The sequence below is a fragment of the Hemitrygon akajei genome, chromosome 5 (genome assembly GCF_048418815.1).
Source record: "Hemitrygon akajei chromosome 5, sHemAka1.3, whole genome shotgun sequence".
Taxonomy (NCBI): Eukaryota; Metazoa; Chordata; class Chondrichthyes; order Myliobatiformes; family Dasyatidae; genus Hemitrygon; species Hemitrygon akajei.
Window position 1 is genome coordinate 35,239,284 of NC_133128.1, and position 25,354 is coordinate 35,264,637.

Genomic DNA, 25,354 nt, shown 5'->3' on the forward strand with positions numbered 1-25,354 from the left:
TCACTTGTTACAAAATGTTGGTGCATTTAGGCAAAGAACTCTAAATTTGACCTTTTACAATTTTTCTTCATGTTCACACAATCGACTTCAGGCAAAAAACAGCTGAACAGCCAAACACATGAAAGAATTCTCATAGACAGGGATCAACGAAGAAGGAAAGGAAACTGATATTTTAAATATTTAAAGGAGCACTTAATTAAAACTGAATATTTGTATCATAAAAGCTTAAATACAGCCAACCTTACAATTTTTGTCTTTATAGCTATTTGTGTGAAGAAATTACAATACACATACATAGCGTCTCACTGTAAGCAGTAATTAAAGTCGCTCTGCAAAGTATACACTGCACTTGGAATCATGGGAGAGACAAGAAGAGGAGCCATTTCTACCACCACAGACGCAGCAGAGAAAGCGTCAAGATGACTCTGGATAAAGAGGGCAGATCCGCTGGGGCACAGGCTGGGATCTCATTAACCCCGGTCGGGTCGACTGGGTGAGGGTGAATGATGTTGAAAAACCCGAAACACCTGATGACCCCAGGTAATATCACTGATGATATGTTCTAGCTTAGCATCATGCGGATGTTTCTGTAAGAAGAAAGCCTGTTGCTCTTACAGCATTTAAATTCTGAGACCTCACAACAAGCACCTAAAATATTCAGGATATTTTACAGCAAATGGCTCATAAAGACTTCTTTTTTGACAATTCAGATTATTTTTCTTTTGATTACAGTGGAGAAAGATTCAAAAGAGCATAATCTACTGAGGAACAATAAGCCTTTGGCTGAAACTTCAGGATTGTCAACTCAAGTTCATGAGCAGATATCCTGAAGGTGCTCACCATTTCACTGTGGAAGTATGGAAAATTGTATCATTACAACTGAAGAATCTGGGCCAATTATAGTAAAGAAGGGTGCATTCCGTAGACCAGTCGATTTCCAAAGACTTTAAAAAAGGAAATGAGAATATTGCATTCTGAATTCTAAATCCAGAGAACTTTAAGCAAATATATTTTAGTTACACAGTAATTTCGGGAAAGTGGAAACAGAAAGAAGGCACAGACCATGTGAATTTTGGAAAATCAAATATGCAAGTTTGGAATTTGCATAGGTGAACAGAGAGAGATATAAAGAAATATGGGCAAAAGACAGGTAACACATTTCAATCAGATATTAAGTTGTAGAAACAGTATGTGTAATTAAATCAGATATTCCAATGAAAAGGTTTAACACAAAGTCAAATATTCAGATTGCAGCAAGAAGTCACCATACATAAACATTGTATTGTTATACTCAACATGTCAAATTCTTGTTTCATCTATCTACATCATGAACATATTGTTGCATTTATTCTACACACCTTCATCCATTGAAAATTTAGAACCATCGTCATCAATCCCATGAGTAACAACAGGACAAAACCCCAACGGAAAGGTGAACAAAAGGGGGTGGACTTTTTTGAGTGTTGATCTTCCATGTTTGGAGCTCACAGTGAGCTTGTGTTAGTAATCACTTCTGGAGCTTAAATCTGCAATAGCACAGAACAAACATTGAAACCCAGTCTGACAACACTATAATGGTAATTCATATGCAAATTTTCATTTTAATTGGCAGCACCATTACAAACAAACATTCAAACAATTTTGTCATCCACGAATACTCTTGTCTTTTCTCAAATGAATCCAAGCATTTCTGTTTTTATTTTGGATTTCCAACATTTGCAACATTTGCTTGTTGAATCCCATACTCTGTTTATTCCTTGTGCCCTTCAATATCTCACATGGTCTAATCCTGCACCCTCTCTCTCTCTCTCTCTCTCTCTCTCTCTCTCTCTCTCTCTCTCTCTCTCTCTCTCTCTTCATATTTGCAGGCACATAATAAAATAGGCCAAAGTCAGCATAGTTTCCTTAATGGGAAATCTTGCCTGACAAATCTGTTGGAAATCATTGAGGAAATAACAGGCAGGATATGTTGTGTATTTAATATCAGTAACATTTAAGTAATATTGTAAATATATTGTTTGATTAAGCATTCTTTGTTGTTATACATAATTTTATATGTTATACATTATTGGTTATCTGTAAGAGGAGTGTGAATGGCATACGTAATTACGCCACCCTGTTGTATGTGCACACCCACTAAAATAAATAAAACAAAGTAGACACGTTATCCCTGGACTCCTGTGTTTTTCTTTTGATTAGTTTTTGGAATTACAAAACATAATGACGGCAACAAGGTCGTTTTAAAATGAGCCCGAGGTTACTACCTATGTTTCATTCTTCAGAAGGAGAAGGAGAGGGAGTGATGTTAGAGTTTAAAATAGTATGCATATATGTCTTTGGATGGGGAGAAAGATGGTTGAGTTAAAAAATAGGCATAAAATGGACAAAATTCATGAGTTCATAAACAGTGAGTACTGGATGATAATAAAAATAATAAATAAATAAAGTAGAAGTGGCTGGCTGCATCATAAAGAAAGACGTGTTTGATTGCACAACAGATAAATGGATAATGTATACTGAACAAGCTGAGTAATATTTTTGAAGTAAATGAAATAGCTGATGAAAAGCAAATGCCAGTTTTGCTGCATACAATAGGTGGAAAAATATACAGTTTGCTTTGAAGTTTAACTGCTCCAACAAAACTAGCTGAAATATGCTTTGCTAATATCATGCGGGAACAAAACCATTGCTGATTGTAGAATGCTTCAGGTTTCGTAAGAGGAATCAAAAGGAAGGGGAAGTATATTTCAACTTACTAGGCTGAATTGAAGAGATTGTCAGAGCATTGTCAGTTCAGTGATGGGCTTAATGATGCACAAAGATATCGTATAGTTTGTGTAGTCTTACAAGAAAGCATTCTTAAATGCTCCTAACTGAAGAACAACTCACATTTAAAAGAGCAGTTGGAATCAATGTATCAATAGTAATAGCAGTGAGAGACACAACTGAGTTGCAAACAGGAATGGAATTGAGTGTGAGCAAAATTGCAACATCTAAACAGAAATCTGCCTGGTTGAACAATTGTGTTAGCTTACAACAAACAGATGTAGGTTTAAAGGCAAAACTTGCAGAAATTAAATAAAATAGGAAGAATATTTTGGGCTGACAAAAATATATGGACTGCACAGTGAAGACATAAAGATAAAATGTCAAGTTGCAGTTTCAACAACAGCACTAATCAGCATGCTGTTGATAAAAATCTGATAATGATGAGAGTGACACAGCACTGGGTAGCCTTATGATTTATAAGTCCTATACCTATATATATACCTTGATAACATTTTGCTCCATTCATTGGATTGATTTTGATTAATCTCTATTGGTATGATCTGAAAGAGATATAATAGTCTGGGCAGTATATTTATTTTAATAGATTCAATCATTGAACTGAGACTAAAAAAGGGAATTAGGATCCTTCTTGTTATATCTTCCTTAATTTCTTTTATATAAAGGCTGATAATTGCATTCTGATAATGTTGCCAAATTTTTTGGCATAATGATGCCCAAATATTTGAAAGACTCTGTTTGCCATGCCCAGGGATATCTACTTTAAATTTCTCTTGGTGGGTTATAGTTATATGAAGAGTAAGTTGATTGTCCTAGATAGATCAAAATGTCATCTGCGTAACAAGCCAATTTATGCTCTTCCCCTTTAATAGTAATTCAGCTGATATCTTCATTTTGTCTGATGTATTGAGCTAATGGTTCCAGATATAATGCGAACAGTAGCAGTGACCATGCACAGCTCTGTCTCATGCCCCTTTCTAGGTTAAGACTATTTGATAAATATCCATTGATTTTAATCCTAGCAGTAGGGTTGTCATATAGTGTCTGTATAGTTTTAATAATTGTGTCATGGAAAACAAATCTATGTTAAATTCTGTAAAGAAATTTCCAATTAACCACATCAAATGCCTTTTCTGTGTCCACTCTTATCGCTATTGCTTTGATTTTATTTTTTTTGTATATAATCCTTAATGTGACGTGGCCTTCATATATTGTCTTGTGTTTGGCATTGCTGTATAAAACCAGTCTGATTGTTATGTATCAGTATGGGTAGAAACTCTTCTAATTGTTTGGCCATGATGGAGGTAAATAATCTACATTTCTAAATCTACATTAAGAACAGATATTGGTCTAACTGACCCACATTCCATTTTATCCTTGCCTTCTTTCATTATAGCTGAGATTATCGCTTTCTTCCAGCTGGTTGGCATTTGTGCCTTTTTTAGAGCCCAGTTCAGTGTGGGGAGTAAAACAGGAATTAACTAATTTTTAAATTCTTTGTACCAGTCTGCGATATACCCATCTGATCCTGGTGATTTGCTTAATTTAAGCATACTAATTGCAGCTTTTAGCTCAACTTCAGTTATGTCAGCAGTCATCGTTCTATTTTGTTCTTTGCTTAAAGTGGGTAACTCTAGAGAATTCAGAAAGGTGTCAATTTGGGTTATGCTTCCCCCTGGAACCTTAGAATTCAGAGTTTTGTAAAACACTTCAAAAGCTTCTTGAATTTCACTTAGCTTATCTTTTATTGCTTTCGTTCTTGGGTACCTAATTCTATGAATTGCATTTTCTGCTTTTTTTTTCAGTTTCCACACCAGTATTTTCATAGATTTTGATCCACTTTCATAATCTCTCTGATTCAGAAACATTAAATTTTTCCTAATTTCTTGTGTAGCCAAACTATTAATTTCATTCCTAATTTTAAAAATTTCCTCTAGTGTATCCTGTGCCAAATTCAATTTGTGTTTTTTCTAGTTCCTTCAGTTCCTTATTTTGTAATTCCTCTAATGTTTTATTCCTTATTTTTTTCTTAAATGAAAATATTGCTATAATTTTCCCTCTTAAAATAGCCTTCAGAGTATCCCGTAGAATGGGAGGTGAAACCTTTCCATTATCATTGAATTCTATGTAAAGACCAATTTCTTTTTTAATTTGTTCCTTTAAGTAGGGATTATTGAGTAGACTTGAATTTAGTTTCCAAATAGTATTCTTTAGTTGTAGGTCAAAATCAACAGATAAATATATAGGTGCATGGTCACTTACATCTATTGTCCCAATTCCACAGGTGTTTATTTTGTCTTTGTCTTTTCCAAATAATCTATTCTTGTATATACAGAATGTGGGGGCAGAAGAATGAGTGTAATCCCTTCTGTTGGGGAAGAGGTCCCTCCATATATCATTTAGACCAACACCCTCAAAAGTGTATTAACTTTCTTATGTAAGGACTTTGTTTCATAGGTTTTTCTATTTGAAGAGTCTAACTTTGGTTGTAATTGTAAATTTAAGTCTCTCCCACATATCGGGAGACCCTCTGTTTCTGTTACTATAATATTAGTAATTTTCTGAAAGAAACTAATATCACTTCCTAGGGTGCATACATATTCAACAGAGTAACTGAATTTCCATCTATATTCCCCCTTACCAGAATATATCTGCCCTCATCTCCCATTTCAAATACTTTTTCAAAATTTAGCTTGCTTGAGATCAGAATAGCAACTTCTTTCCTATGTCCTGATTTATATGAGGAGAAAAACAAATTAGTGAAGCCCATTCTCTTTAGTTTTCCATACTCATTATCACTTAAGTGAGTTTCCTGTAAATATACTACATGGGCTTGTTCTTTTTTCATCTTGGATAGAATTCTACTACATTTGCTTGGATTTAATAGCCCATCAACATTAAAAAATGAATTTTACTTCATCCTTAGCCATGTGTATTTATCTGTCAATATATCATTTAAATTAGCAGAATAAAACTTAATCGATCTACTCCCTGAACAAATAAGAACCAAGAAATGCGAATAATTAAAAAAAGGCAACGAAGGAGTTATTCCAAGCCTGAAGTCTCTAGTATATGACCCTGGGTTGAGCTGGATGAAATGTCTAGCTGTGGGGGATAGCCCCTCCTACCTGTGAGTTGAGGGCCCCCATTGCAGTACCCATAAAAATAAGTGAATAAATTTATATCCATTACACAGAAAAGATTTCCCAGTGTATTCCCGTCATATATATATTCTCATTTGGGTGAGAATAAAAGGAGTGAATGAATGAATAAAAAAGAATAATCGAGTAATATAAAATCCACATTGTAATAAGTATTTCTCCAGATAGGTATATCACCATCTATTTTTGCTTCTGTTTAGCTTCTCAACACTTTTAAAGTTAGCCAAACCTTACGGCTCTTCTGGAGGGGGTGAGTGCTGTATTCGGAAAACTCACAGTCTCTTCCTGATATACTTTTCTCGCCCTCCTCCCATCCCCTGCTTTCTTGATTCTCTCACTATTTCCCAAGCAGATCGGGATAACTGCTCAGCTAGGCTTTCCTTTGGTTTGATCCCACTAACAGGCAACTCTCTGGCCTTAACGTCTGTACTCACCTCTTCCACTGTCCGATATAGTTGCATCCCATCTTCATAAAACACTCGCAGTTTAGCAGGGTACAGGGTTTGGAATCTATACTTCCCTTGCTTTAATATTCAATTTACTTCACAGTATTCTTTACATCTCTGCAGGACCACCGGGGGGTAACTTTGATCAAAGTATATCAATTTCCCATCTAAAAACACCCATTTCTTTCCCCAGGCCCTTTGTAGAATCTCTGCCTTGGTATTGTCTTGAAGGAATCTAATTACTATTGAGCGTGGCTTATCTTCTCTGTCTCCAGTAGGCCACGGGGCGAGCGCACGATGTGCCCTCTCAATTTCAAGCTCCATAGTCAAAGGAATCTGTAGCGTGTCCTGCAGCAACTTTCGTAAAACTCCATCACGGACAAACACTCCGCTCCTTCGGGAACATTGTATATCCTGATATTTTTCCGTTGTGATCTTCCCTCCAGGTCAAGCAGTTTACTTTCTTGTTGATTTAATATTTTTATCATCTTACTTAGTATCTGTTCCATGCTTTGCACGTGATCTTCCACCTTCTCAATTCATGTCTCTGCCACCGCTATTTTTTGATTGATGTTGGCGAGCTCTGACTTGATATCATTTAGTTGCTGTTTCATCTCGTCCATAGGCTCCACAGTGACACTTTTTTATCTCCATTCTTGCCCCCTTTATCAATTCAGATATTTTTGAAAGATCTTATATTTGATGGATTAACGGGGCAAAATATGCATTTTTCTGGAGGAGCTATTGACTTAAGCTGCTATTCTGGACAATGACATCACCGCAACCCCTCGATGAGGAATTTCTTTAGCCAGAAAATAGTGAATCTGTGGAATTTGTTTGTCACAAGCAGCTGTGAACACCAATTCTTTATATATATTTAAGGCAGAGGTTGATAGATTCTTCACTGGTCAGGACATGAAGGATACGGGGAGAAGGCAGGAAATTGGGGCTGAGAGGAATAATCATCAGCCATGATGAAATGGCGGAGCAGATTCGATGGGCCAAATGGCCTAATTCTACTCCTATACCTTATGGTCTTAAACATGGAAGGAGTTGACTTATTAAAAGGGTCTTTGCTGAAATAAGCACAATTTATCTCAGAATTATGGACAATTGCTATAAGATATGGTTTAATTTACAGAGAGGGAGGGATAGGCAGTTAATAAATTATTCAATAAATTTTTGAATGGAGGTAGGATGAAAGTAGTGCTGCTATTATGATAAGAGATTAAAGAAAGCCATAATACCCAAATTTTTCTTTATAGTATATGAGAACAGGATGTAAATGCAAAATCAGATAAGACATCAAACTTACTTACCTGCACTGCACATTGTTGGAAGTAACCTTATCTAGTGACACTGGCATTAGATGAAAATTATCAGTAAAGAACATTGTATTTGAAGTAAACATTGGGGGAGCTGACTTCTTAATAGCACGGTTGCTGAAATAACCAACAATTTTCTCAGAATTGTACACGGTTAATGGTAGCAGTAAGCAGTTAGTACATTACTCAGTTATGTAGTGATCCTTGCATTGGATAAAAGTTATAGGTTAAAGTTCCATAAATGAACCAGAGTGTTAAGATTTTGCAATAGTAATTTTTAAATACAGTTTAGTCTGGTTATGGAATTGATATCAAGCGAGTACCTTAACAAATGATAACATCAACTTCACTAGCTGGCACATTTATTTCTTCTGCCAAAGTGAATGACCATGCATTTTCCAACATTGTATCATGGTTGATCCTTTTCTCCCCCTCCTCAGCCGCAGCCCCCGTTCTTCTCCATGTAACCTTTGAAGCTGTGTCCAATCAAGAACCTATCAAGCTGTCTTAAATACACCCAATAATCTGGCCTCCAGAGCTGCCTCTGGTAATAAATTCCATGAATTCACAACCTTCTGGCTAAAGAAATGTCTTCCCATCATTTCAAATGGATACCCCTCTGTTCTGAGGCTGTACCATCTTGTCCCAGACTCCCCAACCACAGGAAACACCCTTTCCAAATCTACACTGTCTAGCCCTATTAACATTTGAAAGGTTTCAATGAGCTCTCCATCATCCTGCTAAATTCTAGCAAGTACAGACCTAGAGCTGTCAAATGTTCCTCGTATGATAACTTTTAATTCCCAGAATCATCCTGTGAACCTCCTCTGAACCCTCTCCAATGCCAGCAAATCTTTTCTTAGATGATGGAAGCATTTAATCAAAAAATCAAGGTGAGGCCTCACTAGTGCCTTATAAACTAATGGTCACCAACCTTTTTAAGCCCAAGATCCCCTGCTTCAGCCTTAGTGAATACAAGATCGACTCCAAATCTATTAGTTTCACGCATGCACACTGGGGCAGAAAAGACCGGAAGTAAAACCCTGCAACCCAGAAGCAGAAATAATGTATAAACACCAGGGGTCACCATCCTTTTTTTTTGCACCACAGACCAGTTTAATATTGACAATGTTCTTGTGGACCGGCTGACGGGGGGGGGGGGGTTGGTGTTAAACGCAACGGGAATACAGCAATACTCGAAGCACGCTCCTTATGTCCAGTCTATTCTGCAATTTAGTTGACGTGGCTCTCAGCTGCTGTCCCGTTTGCTCACGTTTTTTCCACTGGAAAAAAAACTCAATGGGTTTGTCTTTCAGTGTGGGGTGCTTGGACTCAAGGTACCGAAGCTGTTTTGAGGGCTTCATTGTCTCATTAGACAGCCTCCCACCCTCTCGCCCGCCGCCTTGTCCAGGTGCGTCTGTTCCTGTACCGGGGCCGCGGCGATCACAGTCCGGAGAAAGAACGACCGACCGACCGAGCGAGGAGTGCATTTGGACGTGCACTCGCCCCCCTTGTAGGATCTATTGGCCGACAAAAGTTTGTTTCAGTAGATCACAGCGAGGTAGCTGCTCTGCTGCATATGAAACCCTGAGTCTGAATGAGGTCTGTGAATATTTTAGTACCGGGTTCCCCACGAACATTCAGAGGGCTAAACAGGTTCCGAGACGGCGCCCGTCTGTCCGCACTCCGGGCCGGTAGCATAGGCACTTCTCACCAGCCGGTTACCCGAGGCCAACCAGTGATCCCTGACTCGCTTGGGTAATGACCTTGCGTGTATTCAAGTTCAACAGTGGGCATGACAGGGAATGAGGAAAGGAGCAGCTGACTCATATTGTTTCCTCCGGCCCGGTGGTTGGGGACCACTGTGTAGTGCGGGGGTGGGGGAGCTACACGCATGCGCACTGGTCGGAAAGAACGGAACTAAAACCCCGCAACCCGGAAACAGTCTCTCAACAGTATTTATGTATTTATTTTTCTTTTTTTTCGAGATCTACTGGAAAAGTCTCCAAGATCGACTAGTCGATCGCGATCAACGAGTTGGCGACCATTATTATAAACCTTCGGCATCACATCCCTGCTTTTGTATTCTAGACCTCTTGAAATGAATGCTTACATGGCATTTGCCTTCCTCACTACTAACGCAACTTGCAAGTTAACCTTTAGGACTCCAAGTCCCTTTGTATCTCAGAGTTTTGGATTTTCTCCCATTTATAAAATAGTCTGCACATTTATTTCTTCTACCAAGGTACATGACCATGCATTTTCCAACATAGAAACATAGAAAACCTACAGCACAATACAGGCCCTTCGGCCCACAAAGCTGTGCCGAACATGTACTTACTTTAGAAATTACCTAGGTTTACCCATCGTACTCTATTATTCTAAGCTCCATCCATCCATATTGCAATCTCTAAAATAACCTCCTCCACTGCTGACAGCACCCATTCCACGCACTCACCACCCTCTGTGTAAAAAATGTACCCCTGACATTTCCTCTGTACCTACTTCCAAGCACCTTAAAACTATGCCCTCTTCTGCTAGCCATTTCAAGTCAACTCACTTTTATTGACATTTCAACCATAACTGCTGGTACAGTACATAGTAAAAATGAGACAATGTTTTTCAGGACCATGCTGTTACATGACACAGTACAAAAACTAGACTGAACTACGTAAAAAAAAAACAACACAGAGAAAGCTACACTAGCCTTCAGACCTACACAGGACTGTGTAAAGTGCACAAAACAGTGCAGGCATTACAATAAATAATAAACAGGACAATAGCGCAAGGTGTCAGTCCAGGCTCTGGGTATTGAGGAGTCTGATAGCTTGGGGAAAGAAACTGTTACATCGTTTGGTCGTGAGAGCCTGAATGGTTTGCAGCCTTTTCCCAGATGGCAGGAGGGAGAAGAGACTGTATGAGGGGTGCATTGGGTCCTTCATAATGCTGTATCCTTTGCGGATGCAGCGTGTAGTGTAAATGTCCATGATGGCGGGAAGAGAGACCCCGATGATCTTCTCAGCTGACCTCACTATCCGCTGCAGGGTCTTGTGATCCAAGATGTGCAATTTCCAAACCAGGCAATGATACAGCTGCTCAGGATGTTTTTCCCAGCCCTGGGAAAAAGCCTCTGACTATCCACACAATCAATGCCTTTCATTATCTTGTACACCTCTATCAGGTCACCTCTCATCCTCCGTCGCTCCTTGGAGAAAAGGCCAAGTTCACTCAACCTATTCTCATAAGGCATGCTCCCCAATCCAGGCAATATCCTTGTAACTCTCCTCTGCACCCTTTCTATGGTTTCCACATCCTTCCTGTAATGAGGCGACCAGAATTGAGCTCAGCACTCCAAGTGGGGTCTGACCAGGGTCCTATATAGCTGCAACATTACCTCTCAGCTCTTAAACTCAATCCCAGAACTAATGAAAGCCAATGCTCCATATGCCTTCTTAACCACAGAATCAACCTGCGTAGCAGCTTTGAGTGTCCTATGGAATCAGACTCCAAGATCCCTCTGATCCTCCACACTGCCAAGAGTTTTGCCGTTAATGTGATATTCTTCCATCATATTTGACCTACTAAACTGAACCACCTCACAGTTATCTGGGTTGAACTCCATCTGCCATGTCTCAGCCCAATGTCCCACTGTAACCTCTGACAGCCCTCCACACTATCCACAACATCCACAACCTTTATGTCATCAGCAAATTTACAAACCCATCCCTCCATTTCCTCATCCAGTTCAGTTTTCAGTTCAGTTTCAGTTTATTGTCATTTAGAAACCACAAATGCAATGCAGTTAAAAAATGAGACAATGTTCCTCCAGAATGTCATTTATAAAAATCATGAAGAATAGGGGTCCCAGGACAGATCCCTGAGTCACACCACTGGTCACCGACCTCAATGCAGAAAATGAACCACCTACAACCACTCATTGCCTTCTATGGGCAAGCCAGTTCTGGATCCACAAAGCAATGTTCCCTTCGATCCCAAACCTCCTTACTTCCCTAATAACTCTTGCATGGGGTACCTTATCAAATGCCTTGCTAAAATCCATATACACTACATCTACGACTCTACCTTCATCAATATGTGTAGTCACATCCTCAAAAATTTCAATCAGTTAAAAAATGAGACAACGTTCCTCCAGAATGTCATTTATAAAACTCATGAAGAATAGGGGTCCCAGGACAGATCCCTGAGTCACACCACTGGACACCGACCTCAATGCAGAAAATGACCCACCTACAACCACTCATTGCCTTCTATGGGCAAGCCAGTTCTGGATCCACAAAGCAATGTTCCCTTCGATCCCAAGCCTCCTTACCTTCCTAATAAGTCTTGCATGGGGTACCTTATCAAATGCCTTGCTAAAATCCATATACACTACATCTATGGCTCTACCTTCATCAATGTGTGTAGTCACATTCTCAAAAGTTTCAATCAGGCTTGTAAGGCATGACCTGCCTTTGACAAAGCCATGTTGACTATTCCTAATCATATTATGCCTCTCCAAATGTTCATTAATCCTGCATCTCAGGATCTTTTCCATCAACTTAACAACCACTGAAGTAAGACTCACTGGTCTATAATTTCCTGCACTATCTCTACTCCCTTTCTTGAATAAGGGAACAAAATCTGCAACCCTTCAATCCGCTGGAAACTCTCCCATCCTCATTGATGATGCAAAGATCATTGCCAGAGGCTCAGCAGTCTGCTCCTTCATTTCCCACAGTAGCCTGGGGTATATCCTGTCCGGTCCCGGTGACTTATCCAACTTGATGCTTTCCAAAAGCTCCAGCACATTATCTTCCTTAATATCGACATGCTCAAGTCTGCTGCAAGTCATCCCTACAATCGCCAAGATCCTTTTCTATAGTGAATACTAAAGCAAAATATTCTTTAAGTACCTTTTCCATCTCCTCCGGTTCCATACACACTTTTCCACTGTCACACTTGCTTGGTCCTATTCTCTCATGTCTTATCCTCTTGTTCTTCATAGTTGTAGAATATCTTGGAGTTTTCCTTAATCCAGTCCACCAGGGACTTCTCATTGGCCCTTTTGGCTCTCCTAATTTCATTCATAAGCTCCTTCCTGGTAGCCTTATAATCTTCTAGATGTCTATCATTACCAAGTTATTTGAACCTTTCATAAGCTCTTCTTTTCTTCTTGACTAGATTTACAACAGCCTTTGTACACCACATTTCCTGTACCCTACCATCCTTTCCTTGTACCTTATATCCTGTGTAGAACGTATCTACACAGAACCCCACACAAGTCCAGGTGTCCCCGGTTTACGAATGTTCACTTCACGCCACTTCGATTTTACAAAAGACCTTCATTAGTCACCTGTTTTCACATTACAATGATGATTTTCACTTTTAAGAATATTTTTCCCATATAAATTAACGGTTCTTCGCTTTACGCCATTTTGGCTTAAGAAAGGTTTCATAGGAACACTGTACCTTTGTAAAGGGGGAGACACCTGTATCCCCTGAACATTTGCCAAATTTCTTCTGTACGTTTCCCTGAGAACATCTATTTCCAATTTAAGCTTCCAGCTTCCTGCCTCATAGCCTCATATTTCCCCTTACTCCAATTAAAAGGTCCCCTAACTTGTCTGTTCCTATCCCTCTCCAATGCTATTGTAAAGGAGATAGAATTGTAATCACTATCTCCAAAATGTTCTCCCACTGATAGACCTTTCACCTGACCAGGTTCTTTCCTCAATTCCAGATCAATACAGCCTCTCCTCTTGTAGGCTTATCTACATATTGTGTCAAGAAAACTTCCTGAACACACCTAACAAACTCCACCCCATCTAAAACCCTCACTCTAGGGAGATGCCAATCAATATTTGCGAAACTCAAATCTCCCACCACAACAACCCTGTTATTACTACTCCTCTCCAGAATCTGTCTCCCTATCTGCTCCTCGATGTCCCTGTTACTATTGGGTGGTCTGTTAAAAACACCCAGTAGAGTTATTGAACCTTTCCTATTCCTAACTTCCACCCACAGAGACTCCATAGACAACCCCTCCATGACTTCTTCCTTTTCTGCAGCAGTGACACTATCTCTGAGCAGCATTGTATTTCATTTGCCACTTTCTTGCCCGTTTCCCTTCTGCAGCCTACCTGTTTCCTGAACACTACCTGTCCCTCTACTAATCTTCATATCATCTGCAAACTTGGCAACAAATTCATCTATTCCATCATCTAAATCATTGATATATAGCATAAAAAGAAGCAGTCCCAACACCAACCCCTGTGGAACACCACAAGTGACTGGCAGCTAACTAGAAAAGGATGCTTTTATTCCCACTCGCTGTCTCCTACCAATCAGCCAAATACATGAAGCATGCCAGTAACCTTCCTGTAATACCATGGGCTCCTAACTTCGTAAGTAGCTTCATTTGTGGCACCTTGTCAAAGGCCTTCTGTAAGTCCAAATATTCAACAATACAACTGCATCCCTTTTATCAATCCTACTTGTAATCTCCTGAAAGAATTCCAACAGGTTCGTCAGGCACGATTTTCCTTGAAGGAAACCATGTTGACTTGGTCCTATCTTGTCCTATGTCACCAAATACTCTATAACTAAATCCTGAACAATTGACTGCAACGTCTTCCAAACCACTGAGGTCAGGCTAATTGGTCTATAATTTCCTTTCTGCTGCCTTCCTCCTTCCTTAAAGAGTGGAGTGATATTTGCATTGTTTCAGTCTTCTGCCACCATGCCAGAGTCCAATGATTTTTTGAAAGATCATTGCTAATGCCAGCACAATCTCTACCACTACCTTTTTCAGAACTCTACGGTACAGTTTATTTGATCTGGGTGACTTGTGTACCTTTAGGTCTTTGAGCTTTTTGAGCACCTTCTCCCTTGTAATAGTAACCACACTCACTTCTCTTCCCTCACACCCGTCAATTTCCGGCACCCTGTAGTTTCTTCCAGAGTGTCCACCGTTATTATTTATCTGGCTTTATTTTCTGGCGGTCCTATGTCCACTCTCACCTCGCTTTTATTTTTCACAAATTTGAAAATGCTTTTAGTATCCACTTTGATATTGTTTTCTACCGTGCTTTCAGATTTCATATTTTCCCTTCAAATGATTCTTTAAATAGCTTTCTGTAGGGTTTTAAAAGTTTCCCAATCCTCTGACTTCGCACTTCTTTTTGGCTTTTACATTAACTTTGACTTCCCTTGTCAGCCATGGTCGTATTATTTTGCCATTTGAGAATTTCTTTTTTGGAATACATCTATCTTAAATTCCAAATATTCCCCAGAAACTCAAGCCATTGCTTGTCTGCTGTCATCCCTGCCAGCACCTCCTTCTTATTTACTTTGGCCAACTCCTCTCTCATACCAATGTAATTTCCATTACTCCACTGAAAAACTACTAGTCAGACTTGACTTTCTGCTTATCAAATTTCAAGCTGAACTCAAACATATTGTAAACAGGGGAAAATCTGCAGAGAATCTCCACAAAATGCTGGAGGAACTCAACAAGCCAAGCAGCATCTATGGATAAGAGTACAGTCGATGTTTGGGGCTAAAAACCTTCTTGGAAGATTAAATCTTATTCAAGGTGGGCATCCCTGGAAGAGGCTTCACCGTGTAGTAATTCAGTGACAATTGATTCTTGCTGACACAACTGTATTTCTATGTTATATTGACTGTTCTGTGGCACATTCTATTTATAATAAATTGCACATTGCACATATAGACAGAGATGTAACGTAAAGATTTTTTACTCCTCATGTATATGAAGGATGTAAATAATAAAGACAATTCTATTAAATTTAATAAGTAAAAACGTAGAAACATAGAAATCGACAGCATATTACAGGCCCTTCGACTCACAATGTTGTGCCGACCATGTAACCTACTCTGGAAACTGCCCAGAATTTCCCTAGTGCATAGCCTTCTATTTTTTCTAAGCTGCATGTACCTATCTAAGAGACCCTTAAAAGATTTTATTGTGTCCTCCTGCACCATTGTCACTGGCAATACATTCCACGCACCCACCACTCTATGTGTGAACATCTAGCTTTCTTTAAACATCTGTGAACATCTAGCTTTCTTTGTATCGACTGCAGATTTGGCCACGAAGCCATCAATTTCATCACCCAAAGCATTACTGTATAATGTGAAAAGTAGCAGACCTGGCACTGACCCCTGGGAAACAACACCAGTCACTGGCAGCCAGCCACAAAAGATCCTCATTCCCATTCTGTGCCAGTCAGCCAATCTTCAATCCATGTTAATATCTTTCAAGTACCAGATTGTTTAATGTCATTTCCAGTACACGAGCGTAGAGGAGAACAAAATGATATGTAAACAAATAAAAACTCAATTAGATGAAGAACACAAAAATAATAAAAACACAGTAAATGTAAATATATAAGATAATTACACATGTACAATGTACTGTGTATGTTAATCAAAATGGCTTCTTTGTTAAGAGAAGGAATGCTTCTTTGTATGATAAGTGCTTTCTCTCGCAGTCGTTTAGCTTTAGACTTGCAGATATCGGGGTTGTATTCATTTGTTAACCAATGGGGGAATGTTATTTTGTCTTGTGGGGCTCAAAGCTTGGGGGTTTTCGCGGTCTTTTCAGGGGAGTCGGGAAGAAGACGCTGAGGAAGGTGGACGTGCGCTGCACTGCTCGGTCGACCACCAGGGTGGTCCCAGGTGCGAGGACGTGGAGGTCGGAGGAAAGTGACGAGGGGTCGAATGGTTCGATGGTTCAGCTCCAACGATGTGCACTAAACTGACTGAACTTTGATAAGTTGGCGCCTTTTACTTTATTTTCTTTTCCTTCATATATACTGTATTGCATAGTACTCTTTTAGTAAAATCTTTAAAGGGTATTCCATAACGGTATCTGGTGTGAGTTTGATATGGTGTGTGTGCACGCGGCATAAACTTGATTCTCACAGCACCTGCGTGTACGGGAGGTGGGGTTGGTGAGTGGCTGGATCTCCTTTTCCCCTAGACATATACCAGTCTGTTGGGTAAGTGTTACATACATATGTTAATTCTATGTCCACAGAGAGACCCGAGGCACAGGAGTGTCCGTATATAAGGTGACTCTGACAGGAAATGATATAGTGCTGCTGGGGTGGGTGTGGGGGTTGGTTAATGGGTGGAGGTGGAAATCAGTTTTACTGCTTGGGGAAAATAACTCTTCGTTGAGTCTGGTGGCCCTGGCATAGATGCTATGTAGCCTCCTCCCTGATGGGAGTGGGGCAAATGGTCCAAATGGGCGGGGTCCTTCATGATGTTGCTGACCCTTTTCAGGCATGTGTTTGAAAATATGTCCTTGATGGTGGGCAGGCTGGTGCTGGTGATACCTTAGGCAGTTTTGACTACCCGTCATACAGCCTTCCTGTCTGCTGCACTGCAGCTTATGCCTTGTGTAGTGATCCACCATCCTAGGATGCTCTCTACTGCACATCTGTAGAATGATATGCATATAGATGTGCATAGTCCAGCTCTCTTCAGCCTCTTCAGAAAGTAGAGGCAGTTGTGAGCTCTCCTGATTGTGAGGCATGTCTTCTGGGACCATGAGAAGTTGTGTGAGATGTGCACTCCCAGGAGGTTAAAACTGCTCACAGTTTCCACTGCTGTGCTGCCGATGTAAAGAGGGGTGTGAGTGTTGCGAGTTCTCCTGAAGTTGATAACCATCTCCTTTGTCTTGTTGACATTGAGAAAGAGGTTATTTGCCTGCACCAGGCCTCAAGCTCGTCCACCTCCTCTTCGTAGGCAGTTTTATTGTTGTTGGTGAAGAGTCTCACCACTGTTGTGTCATCAACGAACTTGACAATGTGACGAAGGATCTAGTGCTTTCCCAGTGTATATGTATATAAACCCTTCTCGGGCTTACAGCTGGGTGCAGTTATCAGTTTTAACCAATGTTTCAATGAAAAACAGAGTTTGTTATCGAAATGTCATTTAAAATCGATGGCCATATCTAGCTGGAAGCCTGAGAAAAGCTTATTTGTTGACAATTTGATTACTCGGGTAATAGCATTACCCAGGACCTCCTGTAATACCATCGGCTCTTATCATGTTTAGCAGCCTCATCTGGGCATCTTGTCAAAAACCTTTCAAAATTCAAGAAAAAATTATCCACTGACTGTCTATACTTCCTGTTACTTCCTCAAAGAATTCGACAGATTTGTCAGAAAATGTTTTCCTTTAAGGAAACTACACTGGTATTACTTTAATTTAATTTTCTATTTGAAGTTTGATACACAATTTTCGATTAGGGCACATGGATAACAGAGCGGCTATCTACCATCGCCAGATACTACTACAATACAGAGATCGCTCAAAAACAAACGTCCACAAAGACCTGCTGGCTGAATTACGGGACGTCGGCTTGCTGAGGGGAACGGGCCTACCTTCCTCAGACTTGCCTGATGCTGGTAGCCGGAGATGGAGATGTTGAAAGCGATGTGCGAGGAAGCAGAAGCGAGGCAAACAGGCAGGGGTCCGTGCCAGGCTAAAAGCAAACCCTAGCCGGCCGGCTCTCCCGTCCATTCTGCTCTCCAAAGTCCGCTCCCTGGACAATAAAATGGACTACATCTGTGAACTGTACGGAGCTATTAGCGAACTGCAGAACGCACACCCTGATGGTCTGTTTATTGTCGCCGGTGATTTTAACCACGCGAACCTTAAGACAGTGCTCCCCAAATTCCATCAGTATGTGGACTTTGCAACAAGGGGGGAGAACGCATTGGACCTGGTTTACACAAACATCCCCGACGCGTACAGGGCAGAGCCCCGCCCCCACCTCGGATACTCAGACCACATCTCTGTTATGCTAATCCCAGCATACAGACCGCTCGTCAGGCGCTTCAGACCAGTTCAGAAGCAGGTGAAAACCGGGCCAGCAGGAGCCATCTCTGCTCTTCAAGACTGCTTTGAGCACACTGACTGGCACATGTTCAGGGAGGCTGCAACTGATGGCGACTCTACCAACTTAGAGGAGTACACAGCATCAGTGACCAGCTACATCAGCAAGTGCATTGATGATGTTACTCTGTCCAAGACCATCACTACACGTGCCAACCAGAAGCCATGGATTACCGCAGAGGTGCGTGCGCTGCTGAGGTTCCACGACTCTGCCTTCAGAGCAGGCGATAAGGCAGTTCTAACAACGGAAAGGGCCAAATTGTCCCGAGCCATCAGAGGGGCAAAGCATGCACACGCCCGGCTAATCCACAGTCACTTCCAGGACAGCGGCGACACGCGGCGCATGTGGAAGGGCATCCAGGACATCACCAATTACAAGACAACATCACCTGACTGTGCAGGTGATGCCTCCCTCCCAAATGCGCTGAATAACATCTACGCCCGGTTTGAGGTGGAAAATGACGTGGCAGCGAGGAAGTCCACCCCTCCTACAAATGACCAGGTGCTGTGTCTCACCATGGCCAATGTGAGAAGAACCCTGTGCAGGGTCAACCCACGGAAGGCTGCTGGACCAGACAACATCCCTGGTAGAGTGCTCAGAGGATGTGCAGACCAGCTAGCAGATATTCTCACTGACATCTTCAACATCTCCCTGATCAGCGCCATCATTCCAATGTGCTTCAAGGCCGCCACCATCGTCCCCGTGCCGAAGAAGTCTTCAGTGTCCTGCCTAAATGACTACCGTCCCGTTGCACTTACATCCGTCATCATGAAGTGTTTCGAAACACTCATCATGAAGCATATCAAGACCCTGCTGCCTCCCTCACTGGACCCCCTGCAGTTTGTGTACTGTCCCAGCCGCTCAACAGATGACGCCATTGCCACCACCCACCTGGACAAAAAAGACACATACGTTTGGATGCTGTTCATAGACTTCAGTTCAGCATTCAACACAATCATCCATCAGAAACTGATTGGAAAGCTGAGCCTACTGGGCCTGAACACCTCCCTCTGCAACTGGATCCTAGACTTCCTGACTGGGAGACCTCAGTCAGTCTGGATCAGGAGCAGCATCTCCAACACCATCACACTGAGCACGGGGGCCCCCAGGGTTGCGTGCTCAGTCCACTGCTGTTCACTCTGCTGACCCACGACTGTGCTGCAACACACAGCTCGAACCATATCATCAAGTTTGCCGATGACATGACCGCGGTGGGTCTCATCAGCAAGAATGACGAGTCAGCTTACAGAGAGGAGTTGCAGCGGCTAACGGACTGGCGCAGAGCCAACAACCTGTCTCTTATCGTGAACAAAACAAAAGAGATGGTTGTTGACTTCAGGAGGGTACGAAGCGACCACTCCCCGCTGAACATCGATGGCTCCTTGGTAGAGATCGTAAAGAACACCAAATTTCTTGGTGTTCACCTGACGGAGAATCGCACCTGGTCCCTCAACACCAACTCCATAGCAAAGAAAGCCCAGCAGTGTCTCTACTTTTTGCGAAGGCTGAGGAAAATCCATCTCCCACCCCCCATCCTCATCACATTCTACAGGGGTTGTATTGAGAGCGTCCTGAGCAACTGCATCACTGCCTGGTTCAGAAATTGCACCATCTCGGATCGCAAGACCCTGCAGCGGATAGTGAGGTCAGCTGAGAAGATAATCGGGGTCTATCTTCCCGCCATCACGGACATTTACACTACACGCTGCATCCGCAAATTAAACAGCATTATGAAGGACCCCACGCACCCCTCATACAATCTCTTCGCTCTCCTGCCGTATGGGAAAAGGCACCGAAGCATTTGAATCTCACGACCAGACTATGTAACAGTTTCTTCTCCCAAGCTATCAGACTCCTCAATACCTGAAGCCTGGACTGACACCTTGCCCTACTGTCCTGTTTATTATTTATTGTAATGCCTGCACTGTTTTTTTGTGCACTTTATGCAGTCCAGTGTAGGTCTGTAGTCTAGTGTAGCTTTCTGTGCGTTTTTTTTTAATTACGTAGTTCAGTCTAGTTTTTGTACTGTGCGATGTAACACCATGTTCCTGAAAAACGTTGTCTCATTTTTACTATGTACTGTACCAGCAGTTATGGTCGAAATGACAATAAAAGTTGACTTGACTTGGCTTGACTAATATAGGGCTTATTTTATCACATACTGAATCTCTGAGTATCTGAAAACCTCATCCCCAGTAATGGACTATAATATTTTGCCAATCACTGAAATTAGGTTAACTGGCCTAGATTTCCCTGTCTTTTGCCTCTCTCTCTTCTTAAAGAGAGGAGCATTGGCAAATGTTAATTTAAATGTTGCACTAGCGAGATGCCTCAAGAAGAAGGTATGAAAATGTTGTTCTGTTGTTTGATCTGGAGATGTTCAGAAGTTTCAAGAATGAGAGATAAATTTTGTTATTACAACTATTTCATTAGATGTTCATAATGATTAAAATAATGATCATCAACTTACGCTTTCAAACAGTGAAATGTCTTGTTTGTGTCAGTGACCGACATGGTCCAAGGATTGTGCTGGGGGCAGCCAGCAAGTGTCACCAAGCTGTCATCATAATGGAGTGTGCCCACAACTCAGTGACCCTAACCACATGGATCTGAAATGTGAGAGGAAACCGGAGCAGCTGTAGGAGAGCCACACGCTCATGGAGAGAATGTGCAAACTCCTTACAGACAGCATTGGGAAATGAAGCCTGATTTGTGATTACTGGGGCTGTGAGACAGAGATAGAGAGGGAGACGGTGGAGGAATTCAAAGGGAAAGAAAGGAACAAAGCAGCTGTGGTTGTCTTATGCTAAAAACTAGCTCAGACTAGAAAGCTAAAGCACATTCCAATGATAAGAAATAACCTATGAAATAATCTGATTTTGTGGCATGACAGATACTGCAGGGAAACTTCCAGCCAAATACAGAATCAGCTATATTCCAATTACTGAAGCTTCATTGAACATTTACACACATATAGGTGATTATATAAAAAATACACTCAATGCTAGGTTATTAGGTACCTTCTGTATCTGATAAAGTGGCCACTGTGTGCATGTTTGAGCTCTTCTGCTGTTGCAGCCCATTCCGTGATTCGAAACGTTGTGCAGTCAGAGATGCTCTTCTGCACACCACTGTTATAGCACGAGGTTATTTGAGTTACTGTTCCCTTCCAGTCAGTTTGAACCAGTCTGGCCATTCTCCTCTGATCTCTGTCATTGACACAGCATTTTCACCCACAAACTACCACTCACTGGATATTGTTTGTGGGTTTTTTTGCACCATTAACTATAAACTCTAGAGAATGTAGTTTGTGAAAATCCCAGGAGATCAACAGTTTCTGAGATATCAAACTGCCGTGTGTGGCACCAACACAGTTACTTAGATCACATTTCTTTCCCATTCTGATGCTTTGTCTAAACAACAACTAAACCTCTTGGCCATGTCTGCATGCTTTTATGCAGTGAGTTGCTGCCGCGTAATTTGTTGATTATATATTTGTATTAGAGGTGTACCCAATAAATTGGCAATGGAGTAAATAAACAAGCATAGCAAAGTTAAACTAGAAGATAAATATAAGAAAATAACAATTTTACACTCTAATCCAACAAACTTCAACACAAGTTCTCATTTCCTTTGTGCAGATATCAACAGATCAATTTGTTCAAGGTTGGGGGACAATGTCAAAAATACAAATGTTTAGTCAGTAGGTTATGTGGATTTCCCCAATCCCTCTTCCAGGGCTTCCACAATTTCTTCTCAACTTCCCAGTCTTTTTGGAAATAACTGGTCAGGATCTTCCTTCAAGTGTTTTAAGACATTTAGTACTTCCTTTGCTGTAATGCAGGCTATCTCCAAGACATCTTCATTAACTATGTCAAGGTCTGAAGTACCCTGGAAAATATAGGTCCAGCACAGTACATGCCCTTTGGCTCATAATGTTGTGTTACCCTTTTAATCTACTCCAACATCAATTTAAACCTTCTCTCCCACACAGCCCTTCATTTCTCTTTGACCCATGTGCCTATAAGCAAATAAGATCATAAGATCCAGGAGCAGAATTAGACCATTTGGCTTATTGAGTCTGTTCTGCCATTTCATCACGGCTGATCCAATTTTCTCCTCAGCCCCAATCCCTTGCCTTCTTCCCCTATCCCTTCACGCCCTGACCAGTCAAGAATCTGTCAGTCTCTGCCTTAAATATACATAAAGATTTGGCCTCCACAGCTACCTGTGGCAAAGGATTCCACAGATTCTCCACTCTCTGGCTAAAGAAATTCCTCCTTATCTCTGTTCTAAAATGACACCCTTGTACTCTGAAGCTGTGTCCATAAGACCATAAGACATAGGAGCAGAATTAGGTCCTTTGGCCCATTGAGTTTGCTTGGCCAGTTAATCATGACTGATCCCTTTTCCCCTCCTCAGCCCACTTCCTGGCTTTCTCCCTGTAACCTTTGTTGCCATGTCCAATCAGGAACCTCTCAAAGCTCTGCCTTAAGTACACAAAACGACTTGGCCTCCTCAGCTGCCTGTAGCAATAAATTCCACAAATTCAGTACCCTCTGGCTAAAGAAAATTCTCTGCATTTCTTTTTAAAATGGACACCCTTCTAACCTGAGGCTGTGCCCTCTTGTCCTAGACTCCTTCACCATAGGAAGTATTCTTTCCACATCTACTCTGTCCAGGCTTTTCAACATTTGAAAGGTTCAATGGGATTCCCCCTCATCCTTCTAAATTCCAGCAAGTGCAGACCCAGAGCTATCAAATATTCCTTGTATGATAACCCCTTCATTTCCAGAATCATCCTTGTGAACCTCCTCTGAATCATCTCAAATGGCAGCACATCTGTTCTTAGATGGGGAGCCCAAAACTGCAACAACACTCAAGGTGAGTCCTCACCAGCATTTTATAAAACTTCAGCATCACATCCCCGTTCTCGTATTCTAGGCCTCTTGAAGTGAATGCTAACATGGCATTTGCCTTCCTCATCATTGACTCTACCTGCATCAACCTTTATGGTGTTCTTGCACAAGGACTCTCAAGTCCCTTTGCAGCTCAGATGTTTGGATTTTCTCCCCATTTAGAAAGCAGCCTGCACATTTGCTTCTTCTACCAAAGTGCACGGCCATGCATTTTCCAACATTGTATTTCATTTGCCACTTTCTTGCCCATTCTCCTAATCTGTCAAAGTCTTCCTGCAGCCTTCCTGTTTCCTCAACACTACCTGCCCCTCCACCAATCTTCGTATCATCTGCAAATTTGGCAACAAAACCATCTATTCTATCATCAAAATCATTGATATATAGCATAAATAGAAGTGATCCCAACACCGACCACTGCAGAACACCACTAGTCACTGGCAGCCAACCAGCAAAGGATCCTTTTATTCCCACTCACTGCCTCCTACCAATCAGCCAATGCTCTAACCATGACAGTAAGTTTACTGCAATACCATGGACTCTTAACTTGGTAAGCAGCCTTGTGTGTGGCACCTTGTCAAAGGCCTTCTGAAAATCCAAAATCGACTGCATCCTCTTTATCTATCTTACTTGTAATCTCCTCAAAGAATTCCAACTTATTTATCAGGCAAGATTTTCCCTTAACTAACCATGCTGACTTTGTCCTATCTTGTTATGTGTCACCAAGTACTTCTTAACTTCATCCTTAACAATTGAATCTAACATCTTCCCAACCACTGAGATCATGGTAACTGGTCTAGAATTTCCTTTCTGCTGCTTTCCTCCTTCCTTAAAGAGTGGAGTGACATTTGCATGTTTTCAGTCTTCTGCCACCATGCCAGAGTCCAATGATTTTTTGAAAGATCATTACTAATGCCTCCACAATCTCTACCACTACCATTCTCAGAACTCTACGATACAGTTTAATTGGTCTGGGTGACTTGTGTACCTTTAGGTCTTTGAGCTTTTTAAGCACCTTCTCCCTTGTAAGAGTAACTGCACTCACTTCTCTTCCCTCACACCCATCAATTTCTGGCACCCTATGTGGTGAACTACATACACCTGTCTGGACACGCCCCCCCTGCTGACTGCTCCTGTGGCTCCTCCCACAGACCCCGGTATAAAGGCGATTGGAGCCACAGACCCTTCCTCAGTCTCCAGGATGTAGTGTGATGGTCACTTGCTGCTTGTGCTTTCTTCCAGCTAATAAAAGCCTACCTTAACCCATGTCTCAGAGTTATTGATGGTGCATCAATCCTGTAGTGTCTTCCAGAGTGTTCACTGCCATTAACACTGCCATTATTTCTCCGGCCTCATTTTCTAGCGGTCCTATGTCCACTCTCACCTTGCTTTTATTTTTCATGTTTGAAAATGCTTTTAGCATCCACTTTGATACTGTTTTCTACCTTGCTTTCAGATTCCATATTTTCCTTTTTGTGGTAATTTATTTTTTTATTGAAGTTCATCATCAAACAAACATTTCCATAAGATGTATTTCAGACATTGTACATATATATCATATAATCATATATGTCACAAATCTCCACATAGTACTGATCTGAGGATACACTTATAGAAAAGAGTGGAAAGAAAAAACAAGCAAAAGGAAAAACCATGTACAAGTAGGGGGTGATCTTTTTTTTTTACAACATATTCATTGATTTGTGAGAATAAAATCAGGCCTGTGAGGCATTTTGTAGTTCAACCATTTTTCCCAGTATGAATCAAGTTGTTCCAGCTAATGGTTAAC

General features: G+C 41.3%; 1 protein-coding gene across 1 annotated transcript in view; it reads right to left on the reverse strand.

The window, feature by feature from the left end:
- LOC140727287 (NXPE family member 3-like) overlaps window positions 1-25,354 on the reverse strand; it is a 131,116-nt gene that overhangs the window by 40,808 nt on the left and 64,954 nt on the right. Inside the window, 1 exon segment of the mRNA XM_073044548.1 lies at window positions 1,359-1,526. Within this exon segment, the coding sequence (XP_072900649.1) occupies window positions 1,359-1,475 (117 nt within the window). The 5' untranslated portion in view covers window positions 1,476-1,526.